This window comes from Melanerpes formicivorus, unplaced genomic scaffold, assembly GCF_026170545.1.
Source record: "Melanerpes formicivorus ecotype bairdi unplaced genomic scaffold, bMelFor1.0.p_v2 SCAF_66, whole genome shotgun sequence".
Taxonomy (NCBI): domain Eukaryota; kingdom Metazoa; phylum Chordata; class Aves; order Piciformes; family Picidae; genus Melanerpes; species Melanerpes formicivorus.
The window spans coordinates 2,195,134-2,207,997 of NW_027142418.1; the positions used below are offsets into that span (position 1 = coordinate 2,195,134).

A 12,864-nucleotide genomic window follows, 5' to 3' on the forward strand; every position below is an offset into this window, starting at 1 on the left:
GGGTTGGAACTGGCTGATCCTTGAGGTCCCTTCCAACCCTGACAGTTCTGTGGTTCTTTTCTCCATCCTTTCTGCTCTTGCCTTCTTGTAACAATGGGAGAGGAGGCCTGGCCATGGCCTTCAGAGGCCTGACTAATTCTTACTGTGCAATCCTGGCCTGCTTAGGCAAGGGAGCCATGGGGGCAGAAAATGAGCAGTGGGGTCTGTGGTTTAGTCTGTTTGTGGGGATGGTTTTGGGGGATTTTCACATATCCTGTATATGTATTAGGTGTTTAAGGATCCCTGTGTTCTGTATTTTCCTCTCTATGCTTGAATATAATCCTCTATTTCTCACTAGTTCAATGACAGCCTCTTGATTTTGCTTCTTGTGGGAGTAAAATGATTTCTGTCTGCTCTTTAAACTAAGCCAAGGTGTTGTTGAGCATCCTTCATACCTCTCTCTGGGTTTCTTGTAACAAATGCCCTAGCCAGTAATACTTTTAACTAGGTTTTAGGGCTGGTGGTTGGGAGCAGGGCAGAGATGGAAGGAGGGAGCTGCCAACACAGCAGCTGTGGAACATGTCACTGTGCTGCCTCCTGATACCTGGGTGGCTTTCTTCACGCTCAGACAAGGTAACTATAGTGATGCTCTCTTGCCCTGAGCTGTCTTGCTGCCTCCCTGTGATTTGGTTCCCAAGAAGTTGTGTACAGGGAGTCATCTTGTTGGAAGGAAGCCTTGGGAATAAAGGTGTTGGTTGTAGTCTTCTGTGGTGTGCGATGATCTCTGCCAAGGACACGGGGGACTGTAAGGGGTTTACATATCAGTGTTGTACAACTGCCACTCAGAAATGGTCTGCATGGGACAGCAATGTGCCCTTCTGGCCAGAAGGCCAGTGGGATCCTGGAGTGCATTAAGAGGAGTGTGTCTAGCAGATCCAGGGAGGTTCTCCTCCCCCTTGCTCTGCCCTGCTGAGACCTCACCTGGAATATTGCATCCCATTCTGGGCTCCCCAGGTCAGGAGGGACAGGGATCTGCTGGAGAGTGTCCAAGGGAGGCTACAAGGGTGCTGAAGGGACTGCAGCACTGCCTGGTGAGGAGAGGCTGAGAGACCTGGGGCTGTTTAGTCTGGAGGGAAGGCTGAGAGGGGATTTAATGAATCTCTATAAATATCTGAGGGCTGGGAGTCAGGAGGCACGGGACAGGCTCTGCTCAGTTGCATCTTGTGATAGGACAAGTGGCAATGGATATGAACTCCAGCACAGCAGGTTCCACCTCAACATGAGGAAGAACTTCTTGACTGTGAGGGTCCCAGAGCGCTGGAGCAGGCTGCCCAGAGAGGTTGTGGAGTCTCCTTCTGTGGAGCCTTTGCAGCCCTGTCTGGATGTGTTCCTGTGTGACCTGTGCTGGATTCTATGGTCCCGCTCTGGCAGGGGGATGGTCTTCGGAGGTCTCTCCCAATCCCTAACACTCTGTTATCCTGTGACTGGAATTACTAAGAGCACTGTGAAAGAAGGAGAGTATTTGTCCTCTGCCACCACAGCCTCTCCTTGACATACTTGGCTGCAGGCTGCTGGACATAGAGTGAGATGAACTGAATAAAAATTGAAGGCAAAGATTCTGTGCTGCTTTGAAACTTAAATTCATGCTGTCCTGTGTATCCTGGGTGAAGGTCTGAGCAGTGAAAGGAATATCTTTGATGTCAGAGCAGCAGGATTTTGTCCTTGCAGACGTGAATGGATCACCTGCTAAATCACCTCTTGGTGGACTTGCTCGCAGCAGCTAGAGTCGAGCCTGGGCTGTGAGGAGGTTATGAGTGCTGACATGTATCTGCTGTGGCCTCTGCTGGGGTGAAGTTCCAAACAGCAAGTTGTCTTGTCAGCTTAGTTAGTGTGTTTTGTTCTGAAAGCCTTCCCAGCACGTTCATAGATGTGTTAGTAAGCAGACTGCAAGCTGGAGTCACCAAGAGTCTGTATTGCTGTGACTTCTGCTGTTAGTCACCTGCTTAGAGACCAGGCTGCTTATATTCCAGTTTTTGGGTTTTGGACTAAAGAAACAGAGTTAGTGAGCAAGAGCAGGACAGACTACAAGGTTTCAACTACAGCCTTTTCTGATCTCAGCTGTAGCCATAACTCTGGATTGAAGTGAGAAAACAATTTCAACATGGAAACCAATTATTCTTCACAGGGATAAAGCACTGAGAGATGGAAGTGATTGTTTTAGTAGCTTGTAAGCATGAATCCAACCTAAGAAATCATTCTTGGCTACCTCAGGTGATGTTGAAGTGAAAGGGCTTGTGTGCAGGGGATGAACTTTTCTACCACCTGTGCTGTTAACCAGGTAACTTGGGAATGAATGGGTATTAACCAGCACAGTTACCTACAGAGTGCCTGCAGTGGGATGGGAGCCTGTGCTGGCATCAGTCTTTCCTGCAGCTTGCACATACTCACTTGCAGACACAGGGGACTAAGGGATGATCTCATTCATGTTGATAAAGATGTGCAGGGTGAGTGCCCAGAGGCTGGAGCCAGGCTCTGCTGGGGGATGCCCAATGCCAGCACAAGGGGCATGGTGGAAGCTGAGGCAGAGGAAGTGCCATGGAAACATGAGGAAGAATTATTTCCCTGTGAGGGTGACAGAACCCTGGCACAGGCTGCCCAGGGGGATTGTGGAGTCTCCCTCTCTGGAGAGATTGAAAACCTGTCTGGATGTGTTCCTGTGTGATCTGCTCTAGGTGCTCCTGCTGTGGCACGGGGGGTGGACTGGATGAGCTTTGGAGGTCTCTTCCAGCCCCTCACATTCTGTGGTTCTATGGGAAAGTGTGGCAGAAGCAAAGGAGGAATGCTGGCAGATGGAGGGGAACAGATTGTTATTTCATAAAAAGAAGAGGGATAGTGGATGAAGTAATAGGACTGTGGGAAAACCCAGCAGTTACTATCTTGGCAGTGTTGGGTTGACAGTTGGACCTGATGCTCTTAAAGGGTCTTTTCCCACCAAAACGATTCTGTGATTCTCTCAACAAATGCACCTGGTAGAATCCTGTCATCAGCCACATCACTTGTTAGGAAGAAGGGCTGAGATAGTGGTGGCTTGATAAGGATGTCAGATAAGGCTGTCAGCCTGCTCACAGCTTTACACACCCTTGGAATTGCACAGCAGCAAACTGAAATAAAGGGCTGGTGGTTGTAGCCTAGAGCAAACACTGTGTGCTACTGCGAGTTAGCAGCACAGGCCTTCTCCAGGCTCTCAGGCTTTGGGTGGATGGGTGGGTGGATGGGTGGATGGATGGGTGGATGGGTAGGTGGATGGATGGATAGATGGATAGATGGGTGTATGGGTGGATGGATGGAAGTAAAGGATGGATGGATGGATGGATGGATGGATGGGTGGATGTATGGAAGGAAGGGTGGGTGGAAGGAAGGAAGGGTGGATGGAAGGAAGGGAGGATGGAAGGAAGGGAGGATGGATGGATGGATGGATGGATGGATGGATGGATGGATGGATGGATGGAGGGATGGAGTGTGCTCCAGCACTGTGCTGCTACCTGGAGCAGGAAGGTGGATAGCAGCCCACTTAAGAGGATGTTTAGAGAACAATAAGAGGGTCTTCTGTTAAGCAAAAGTAACTCCAGCTCACCAGCCTGGGATTCTGTTCTGCCACACTGGTTCAAAGCCAATACTGAGAAGATGGTCTGCTGAGTTTGGGAGGCTTGCTGGTGACTGTAAAAGGAAATGAACAAACAAAACAAAACCCCCAAAAGCAAACAGGTGTAGCTCTCTGTGGTGATCAGGAATCTGTTTTATCTTTTTATCTATACACCTCAGCCAGACTCCAGCACTGAAAGAGTCAAATGAATGGTCATTTCTGCTCTCTGGTGGATGTGAAAGTGTTGAATGGCTGGAGTTCATACAGAAGTGAGAGGAACAGTTCAACCTCCTTTGGGGTCTCCTACCCAATTCATAGCTCATGGCATTGGTGTCCTGGGGGAGATGTGATTTCAAGGTGCTGGGTTAGATCTGATTCTGGTTTTACTGTTTGACTAGTGCCTTCTCCAAAGAGCTTTCATTTGGCAAGTAGTTACCTGCCTGTGAGTACATGGGGAGAGGGAGAGGAACCTTGGCCTGGAAGTGGGAATTTTCCCAGCTTCTGTCTCACCAGGATGCTGTGGTGATGGTTCAGGTGCTGAGGTTACCTGAGAAGCACTCAGCAATGTAGTCATTTGCCCTGGCTCAGTGCTGCAGTAGCTGTGCTCCATCTATAATCTTCAACCATTTTGTGAAGGCCACAGATTAGAGAGGCAGAAGCTGAACTCAACAGGGCCAAGTGTCTGTGGTACTGTGACCAGGGGAAGGAATACTTCTCCTCCAAATTATTTAAATGCATTTCTTCTGCTGTCTTTAGGTGGTTGGCAAATCAATCCTATTTTGAGTGCAAAGTTGTGCTGGAGGCTGACTGAAACTTCCAGCCATACAGTTCAAAGAAAACAGACACACAAAGAAGACACTTGAACTTCTGGCATGTTCCAGGGGAGTAAATGAGTGGAATTACCATTTTAGCAGGTGACTGAAGGCACAAAATGCCACATAGGGACCTTAGATTCTGCCAGCAGAAGGTGGATTTGCTCTGGGTAAAATTAGTATGCTGTGGTAGAGCTCTAAAGGCTGAGCCTCATCATTTATCAGGCTACCTGGGCATCAGCCAGTGGGATCTGGAGGAACCAAAACTCTGAGTCAAGATATCTTTGAGTTTTAAAATTCAGAGCAGAGTCCAGACCTCGTGTTTGCGTTGCAGTTGCTTGGGCAAAGAGCCTGTCCTTGAATGCCTGAGGAATGGCTGAAGTCTAACCTTCCGTGTTGTAGAGTTAGATGATGGCTGGGCTGGAGCTTGGAGGTCTTTTCCAATCAAAAATGGTTCTGTCACTCTATGAACTGCACTCTTTGGCCATCTGAGCTGTTCTTGTTGGGACACAGCAAGGAGATAGAGGAACTTAATTGCAAGCCTGCAGTTGAATGTTGTCATGTTTTATCTGCTCCATACCTGCTGCTGTGACACACAGAGTACCTGTGCTGCCTGATACACCTCTGGCACTTCTTATTTGCTATCAAGGTGGCTGGACTCTTGCATTTCTACTGCACCTTTGAAATGAAACTCAAAGCTGCTGAGCTCCTAACCGGTCTTGTGTGATAGGTGAGTATTAACCTCAAGCACAGCTGAGCAGCTGAGGTCATAGGGAGAGCTTTCTCCTTTCTTGGGTAGATTTTCTGGAACCTAGGAAAGTCAGAGTAGGATGGAGTCATGGCTTCAGAATTCTGGAGCCTCATGGATGCCTGTTGGAGTGGCTGTGTTCAGAATGGTTTATTGAGCAAAGCTGAGGCTGTGTTCAGTTGGCTGAGTGGCTGTGTTCAAAATGCTTTATTGAGCAAAACTGAGGCCAGAGAGAGTTGTTCATAGCTTTGCTGGCTTATTCTCTGAAGGAAGAAATACTACTGATGAGAACAGAGAGATTTGTATGGGGAAAAAAAGGAAAAGCATGGTGGGAGAGGACTCTGGGATAGCCTCATACCAATTCCCTCCTTTTGCTTCTACTGGAAACACTCAGATGTGCACAAAGCAGGAAGGAGCAATCTTGTCCCCCACCCAATGGCTTTGGTGCAAAGCCCTGTATGAGTTACTGCCCTGCTGCTGTCAACTGTCTGGAGCAGCTGGGGTCAATATGGTGAGTTTCTCTTGTCAGATGACACAGCTTGTGCCTGTCCTAGATGCTTTTAGCATGGTCCCTCAGTGTTTGCAGTAGCATTGGAGAGCAGCCAGGCAGAAAGGGACCTGGGGGTACTGGTTAACAGCAGCTGAACATGAGCCAGCAGTGTGCCCAGGTGGCCAAGAAGGCCAACGGCATCCTGGCCTGCATCAGGAAGAGTGTGGCCAGCAGGAGCAGGGAAGTCATTGTGCCCTGTGCTCAGCACTGCTTAGTCCACACCTTGAGTCCTGTGTCCAGTTCTGGGCTCCTCAATTTAAGGACATTGAGGCTCTTGAACGTGTCCAGAAGCTGGTGAGAGGTCTGGAGCACAGCCCTGTGAGGAGAGGCTGAGGAGCTGGGGTTGCTTAGCCTGGAGAAGAGGAGGCTCAGGGGAGACCTTCTTGCTCTCTACAACTGCCTGAAAGAATGTTGTAGCCAGGTGGGGGTTGGTCTCTTCTCCCAGGCACCCAGCACCAGAACAAGAGGACACAGTCTCAAGCTGTGCCAGGGGAAGTTTAGGCTGGAGGTGAGGAGAAAGTTCTTCCCAGCAAGAGATATTGTCTATTGGGATGTGCTGCCCAGGGAGGTGGTGGAGTCACCATCACTGGAGGTGTTCACGAGGGGATTGGATGTGGCACTTGGAGCCATGGTTTAGTTGTCAGAAGGTGTTGAGTATTAGGTATTAAGTTGGACTTGATGATCTCTGAGGTCTTTTCCAACCTGGCTGATTCTGTGATTCTGTGATTGTCCATCTCTCCAAGTGGTTTCAAGCTGCCCCTCAGTTCCTATCAGTGTGCTGTGAGGCTTTATCAGGGTATGTCCCACAATGGCAATCTGCCTCCTGACTGAATTGTCTTGCACTTCTATTTCCAACAGCTCAAGTCCTTTACAGGAGTTACCATGAGTTGCTATCTTTAACCAGGAAATCCAGCTCATCTTGGCAGTGCAGTTGCTGACACACTGTTGGCAGCAGGAGTGGGAACAGGCTGACCTTGTTGGGTTTTTTTGCCTCCAAAGGATTAGTAACTGACTCCTTTCTGAGCAAAGCCTGGCTTTATTTTTGCTTAACCACCCTGCTTAATCTTGTAAGAAAGTGACCTCACAGGATTCACTTTAAGCCTCAGGGGATGCAGAAGAACTCAAATCAATCTCCTGAAGCTTTTGTCAACATGCCAAGCATAAGATGAGGAGGGGGGAAAGGGTGCATGTGGATACATGGACACATTCTCTGTTCATGCTCAGTTTGGATGCTGCAAGTTCCAGGAGGATTCGCATTGAATGGCTCTTTCCTCCCTATGTGCATGCTCTAAGGGTTCTAGAGCTGGACAGTTCTGGTGCCTCTAGTACAAGAAGACTTTCAGACTGTTGGAGCAGGTCCAGAGAAGGTCACAAAAATTATCAGAGGGCTGGAGAACCTCCCATGGGGGAGAGGCAAAGAGATTAGGGCCTGCTCAGCCTGGAGAAGAGAATGCTTCAGGGAGACCTTAGAGCAGTCTTCCACTACCTGAGGGGGCCTACAGGAGAGCTGGGGAGGGACAGCTGGGTGTGACAGGATGAGGGACAATGGTTCTGAGCTGGGAGAGGGGAGACTGAGACTGGAGATCAGGAAGAAACTCTTGTCAGTGAGGGTGGTGAGACACTGGAACAGGTTGCCCAGGGAGGTTGTGTATGGCCCCTCTCCTGGAGGTCAGCTTGAATGGAGCCTCGAGCAATCTGGTGTGGTGGAAGGTGTCCCTGCCTGTGGCAGGAGGGTTGAACTAGATGGTCTTCAAAGTCCTTTCCAGCCCAAACCATACTCTCAGTCTATCAAATCCCCAGTAATTCTTTTGTGATTTCCTGGAAGAATGCTGTGTCTTCAGAAACTTGATCAGGTGGTTTTGTCATGGAGGACTTCTGCTGCTAAACCTTGCTTGGTGTTTCCAGGCACAGTCACCCAACATGCTGCCAAGTGTCCCATGTGTGGCCTACAGGCTTCCTAAGCTTTCCTTTGGATGTGGGACCCTTGTCTTGTTTGACAGCTTTCCTTGGGCTTTTTGATGGAACAATCTGAATGGAATGGCCTGGGGTGCAGAACAGCTTTGTGTGTCGTAAAGCTTCTTTGGGCTGGCTTTTCTTCCCCTGCTTCCAAACAAATGGCAGCAGTTACAATGGTATTGCACACTTCAGGGTATCACTGGAAACCTGGGTGAAACAGCTTGGGTGAAACAGCTTGGGTGAAACAACTTGGGTGAAACAACTTGGGTGAAACTTGGGTTCCTTCCAATTTCCAGCTGGCATGTTGCAATGTGTCTATAATTGCTGGGCTTGAAGATGATGTCCATGCTCATCGCATTGTTCCTCCTCATGTCTAAGCTCTGTGTTTGCAATTCCATTAGCAACCCAACAGCTTGACTGGTGCAGAGTAACATGCAAGCCTGAAGCTTCATTTCCATAGGGACCTCAACCCTCAGCCTTGGGCTTTTGCCTCTGGTCCTCAGGGCAAGGCAAAGCCTTAAATTGGCATTTTGACTTAATCTCCGATCCTTCATCGCCACACTCGATCACTGCCATTCTTGAGGTGTGCATTTCAGCCAGGGGATGGTTCCCCTTGTTACTTCCTGGGATTCTGAACTGACAGCTGCATGGCAAATGCCATTCCAACTTGTGAGCTTCAGCTCTACCTACCAGCACTTGCCCTTTTTTCTCCTGTCCCCCCCTAAAAGGCCCCCTTCTAAACACTGGGTGTTTGACTTTGTGTTTCTCCTTGTGTCGTAGGTCTTTAAATACTCTGCACCAGTTTTGCTGTCCAGCTCCATTGTACCATACCCAGCTAGCTGTCCCTGCCACACACTCAGAGTACAGGTAAGAGTAGAGATGGTCCACCCACGTTTTATCTTTGAAGAGAGACCTGATGGTGCAATCCAATATGAGAGAAGGAACAGCAGCTTAAGGCTGGAAGGAAGAAAACCATATCAGACACATTTAGCATCTCAGAACAGCTCTGACCTCTTAGGCACCCTTAAATTGTCATGTGCTTTAAGAGGCACATCCCTCAGACTCTTCCAAAGGTAGAAGGAAGCTAGTTGCAGGTTTAGTTCTCACATATGGAAGTGTTGGTATAGTTTACACAGGAGATTGGTGTTGCTCTGAGCATCTCTTTTGTTAAGCCCTGGATATTTTGTGTGACACGAGCCATCTGTTGTGGCACTCTGAGGGTTAAAGGCATGGCCCTGCAAAAGGCTCAGCAGCACCTTTGGATTTGGATGGAATGAAGGGATGCAGACCCTTGGTGGGAAGCTGAGTCTGCCCTGAGTAGATCCAAAGCAGGCATTTCCCAGCCAGCAATGCTGCATTTCCCATAGGTGGCTCTACTCTGGGTTGCCCACGCTCCCTTAGATCCAATGTGGAGAGCAGGGATTACACATCTCAGTGCCACTCATTGCCAGGGCCAGAGTGTAGCAGCCACCTCCTAGAAGCCAGCTGATCACAGGAACTGGAAATGGGAAAACTCTCCAGAAATTGTGCATGCCATGGGCAAAATTACCTTCAGCTTTCACTTCCCCTCTTAGTGGTTGCAGTAGTGACAATTGCCAGCTCATGAATAACACTAAGATTGCAATATTGGAAGTCTGGTGCTGAAAAATCCAATGACTTTGCACTGCTCATAAGGAAAGACAAAAACCAAGCCATGGATCCTAAATCTGTAAATGCCTAAACATGTTTCTGATTTGAATCTTTCACTTCTCAGTTGTCTCTAACCTTGCATGCTTGGAGCCATCCTGTCAGTTCATGTGGCAGCATCCATTTGTGTGTTGGGTTTATTCCCTCCCACCCCAGCTCTTTGTTTTATTTGATGGTATGAAATCCATAGTTGGGTTGTGAGACAACTTAGTATTCCTTCAGTGAGGAGCAAGGCTTGAGCACTGCTGAGTTCCCTGCTTGCTTTTTAATGAGGCTTTTGTTTTCCCTTTGTCCTTAGTTTAGAGTGCTTGAGTTTAAAGGACCTCTTAAGAGATCTTCCTATAGAAGGCCACTTAGAATCAGAGAATTGTCAGGGTTGGAAGGGACCTCAAGGATCATCCTGTTCCAAACCCCCTGCCATGGCCAGGGACACCTCACACTACAGCAGGTTGCTCACAGCCACAGCCATCCTGGCTGCAAAAACCTCCAGGCAGGAGGCTTCCACCACCTCCCTGGGCAACCTGTGCCAGTCTCTCACCACCCTCGTGGGGAAGAACTTCTTCCTAATATCCAGACTGAATCTCCCCATTTCTAGTTTTGCTCCATCCCCCCCAGTCCTATCCCTCCCTGACATCCTCAAAAGTCCCTCCCCAGCTTTCTTGTAGCCCCCTTCAGATCCTGGAAGGCCACAAGAAGGTCTCCCGGGAGCCTTCTCTTCTCCAGACTGCACAACCCCAACTCCCTCAGTCTGTCCTCACAGCAGAGCAGCTCCAGCCCTCTGCTCATCCTTGTGGTCCTTCTCTGGACACCTTCCAGCACCTCCAGATCCTTCCTGGAACAGAGGCTCCAGAATTGGACACAGTGCTCCAGGTGGGGTCTGAGCAGAGCAGAGCAGAGAGGGAGAATCACCTCCCTGGCCCTGCTGGCTATGCTTCTTTCTTGACTATTTCAATATCTTACTCCACATAGGTTACTACTTTGGTAGTGCTTCTTCTGGAATGAAAACTCAGAGTAGCATCACTTGCTGCTTAAAAATCTCCTAACTTGCTCTGCTTTTTGGAGGGGGTTTGTTTGTTTGTTTTCTGTCTTTGTGCAGTAAACAAATAAAGACCCCAAAGGTGGCTGGATCTGTTAATTATGTACAGCTTGTAGAAGAGCTATTGCATAAAGTAAGATGGAGGTGTGGGTGATGCCCAGGCACATGCTGTAAGACCTTCAGCTTTTGTGTGAGGCTTGGGGTGTGTGAAGGTCTCCTCATTATTGGTTTGCCCTCAAGGAAGCTTAGGTCTCCCTCTCCAACTGTGCGTGCATACATTGCCATAACTCAGCTAGAATGGGTGGAGATGGAGGAGCTTCCAACGATCCAGCACGTGGCAGTGTTGCTCATATTGCCCTAACAGTAGCTGAGCAATCAGTGGCTTGGTCACTGCCTGCCTGCTAAGACATTGAACCTGCTCTCCATCTCACTCACCTCTTAACCAGGCTAACCTGCCTAGCTCCACCTGCAGCACATTGTCTGTGCTGACCTCCTTTTCCCTTATGGGTGATTAGGTAAGGGAGTTCAGGGATTAGATATGGCCTTGTTCTCCTCTTACCTCCTTCCCTCAGCCCAACACACTTTACCTGGGAGTAACCTCCCTTCTGTCACCACTTATGAAACCTTCTCTGGAGTGTCTGGCTTTTCAAAAGGAATCAGGATGCTGGGGCAGGTCCAGCAAGGGGCCACCAAGGCATCCAAGGGTCAGAGCACCTGACAAGTGAGGAGAGGCTGAGAGAATGGGGTTGGTCAGCCTGGAGGAGTCAAGTCTCAGAGCTGGTATCTTCAGCTCCTCAACAGATGACTCCAGGTCAAAGATTCTGGTCACAATTTTATTGGCAATAAAAGACCATTAACAGGCAATAAAGAGCAATAAAAGCAAGCAAAGCAACCAGTATATTCATAACATGCAGCCAGCCTCTTCGAGGACAGGACAGGAGAAGAGGCAACAAAACCAGTCAGGAAAACTCCAATTAGATACCAGGTCGGGAGAGGGGAATTTCACCATCAGCATGGTTAGACACTGGAGCAGAAGCCATCAGAGGAGGTGGTATGTCTGTCTTCAGCAATACCACTTCAACTGGACATTGCCCTGAGCAACTTGATGGCAGCCATGCTCCAAGCAGGGAACTGGACTAAGGATAGCTCCAGAAGTTCCTTCCTATGGCCCTGAAGCACTCTGATCTTGGCAAGGAGAAAAGAGCTGCGAGTTAGTGCTGTAGAACAGTCTCAAGCACTGCAGTGATGTCAGTGCTGTCCCAGGCAGTGGCACACACAAATGTGGTGGACACACACAAATTCCTCATGTCAGGACCTGGTTTGGTTTCCCCATGAGTTAAATTTCTGCAGCTGCTGTGTGTCCAAGGTGTTGCAGCTTGACATCACTGTAATATCCTGCTCAAGTTCAAGTTATCCTCCTGGGTTTGTGTCTGGACTGGCTGTGGGAATCCTCTTGCTGTTGAGTAAGGAAGGGATGGTGCCCTTGGGCTCTGCACTGGGGAGGCCACACCTTGAGTACAGGGTTCAGTTTAGAGCCCCTCACTCTAAGAAGGATATTGAGGGCCTGGAGAGGGTTCAGAGAAAGATGATAAAGCTGGGGCAGGGTCTGGAGAACAGGGCTGGTGAGGAGCAGCTGAGGGAGCTGGGGTTGGTTAGTCTGCAGAAGAGGAGGCTGAGGGGAGACCTCATTGCTCTCTACAACTCCCTGAAAGGTGGCTGGAGTGAAGCCAGTATTGGCCTCTTCTCCCAAGTAACTAACAACAGGACAAGGGGAAATGGCCTGAAATTGTGCCAGGGGAGGGTTAGTTTGTAGATTAGAAAATATTCTTTGCTACAAGAGTGGTCAGGGATTGGGACAGGCTGCCCAGAGAGGTGGTGGAGTCACCATCCCTGGAGGTGTTCAAGAACCTCTGTGGGCATGGCCCCTGGGGACATGGTCTAGTGCTCATGGAGGTGTTGGGCAGAAGGCTGGACTTGCTCTCTGAGGGCTTTTCCAACCTTCCTGCTTCTGTGTGAATGAAAATCAGCAGCTAGAGCACTAACCAGTTGGGCTTTGAAATTGCCAGATGCATTAATAGTATTAAACTCAGCTTTTTTAGTCTTCCCATTTGTTGATTTATAAATAGGAGCCATTAGAAAGCCAGCTCCCCAGAATGGATGCTCCAGCCTGCCTGCAGTCTCGAGGCTTTATTTAGAAGGTACACAGAGGGATTAATTTTGCAGCCCAGAATTAAAAATTCAATTTGCTCTGAAAGAAGCAATTAATGGCTGCACTAGGGTGAAATCTGGAGCATCTCTGATTTGCTGGATGGGTTTTTATTCACTCCAGCAGCTTTATTCCTAGTTGAGACAAGCTCTGGCATCTGTTTTGAATTGTTAATAGGGGAATAATGCATTTTTAATAACTGCTGCTCTTGCAGTAATCCCCTGCTTGCTCATTTTACAGTGCTCAAA

The 12,864-nt window shown here is 48.8% G+C and overlaps 1 protein-coding gene across 5 annotated transcripts in view; it reads left to right on the forward strand.

Moving 5' to 3' along the window:
* IQSEC1 (IQ motif and Sec7 domain ArfGEF 1) overlaps window positions 1–12,864 on the forward strand; it is a 511,294-nt gene that overhangs the window by 230,159 nt on the left and 268,271 nt on the right. For 3 of the 5 annotated variants that reach the window (XM_068162621.1, XM_068162627.1, XM_068162622.1), the window contains exon 3: window positions 8,469–8,555. The exons of the other annotated variants lie outside the window; for them this stretch is intronic. In XM_068162621.1, the coding sequence (XP_068018722.1) occupies window positions 8,469–8,555 (87 nt within the window). The remainder of the gene's footprint in view (window positions 1–8,468; window positions 8,556–12,864) is intronic. 5 annotated transcript variants of the gene reach the window in all.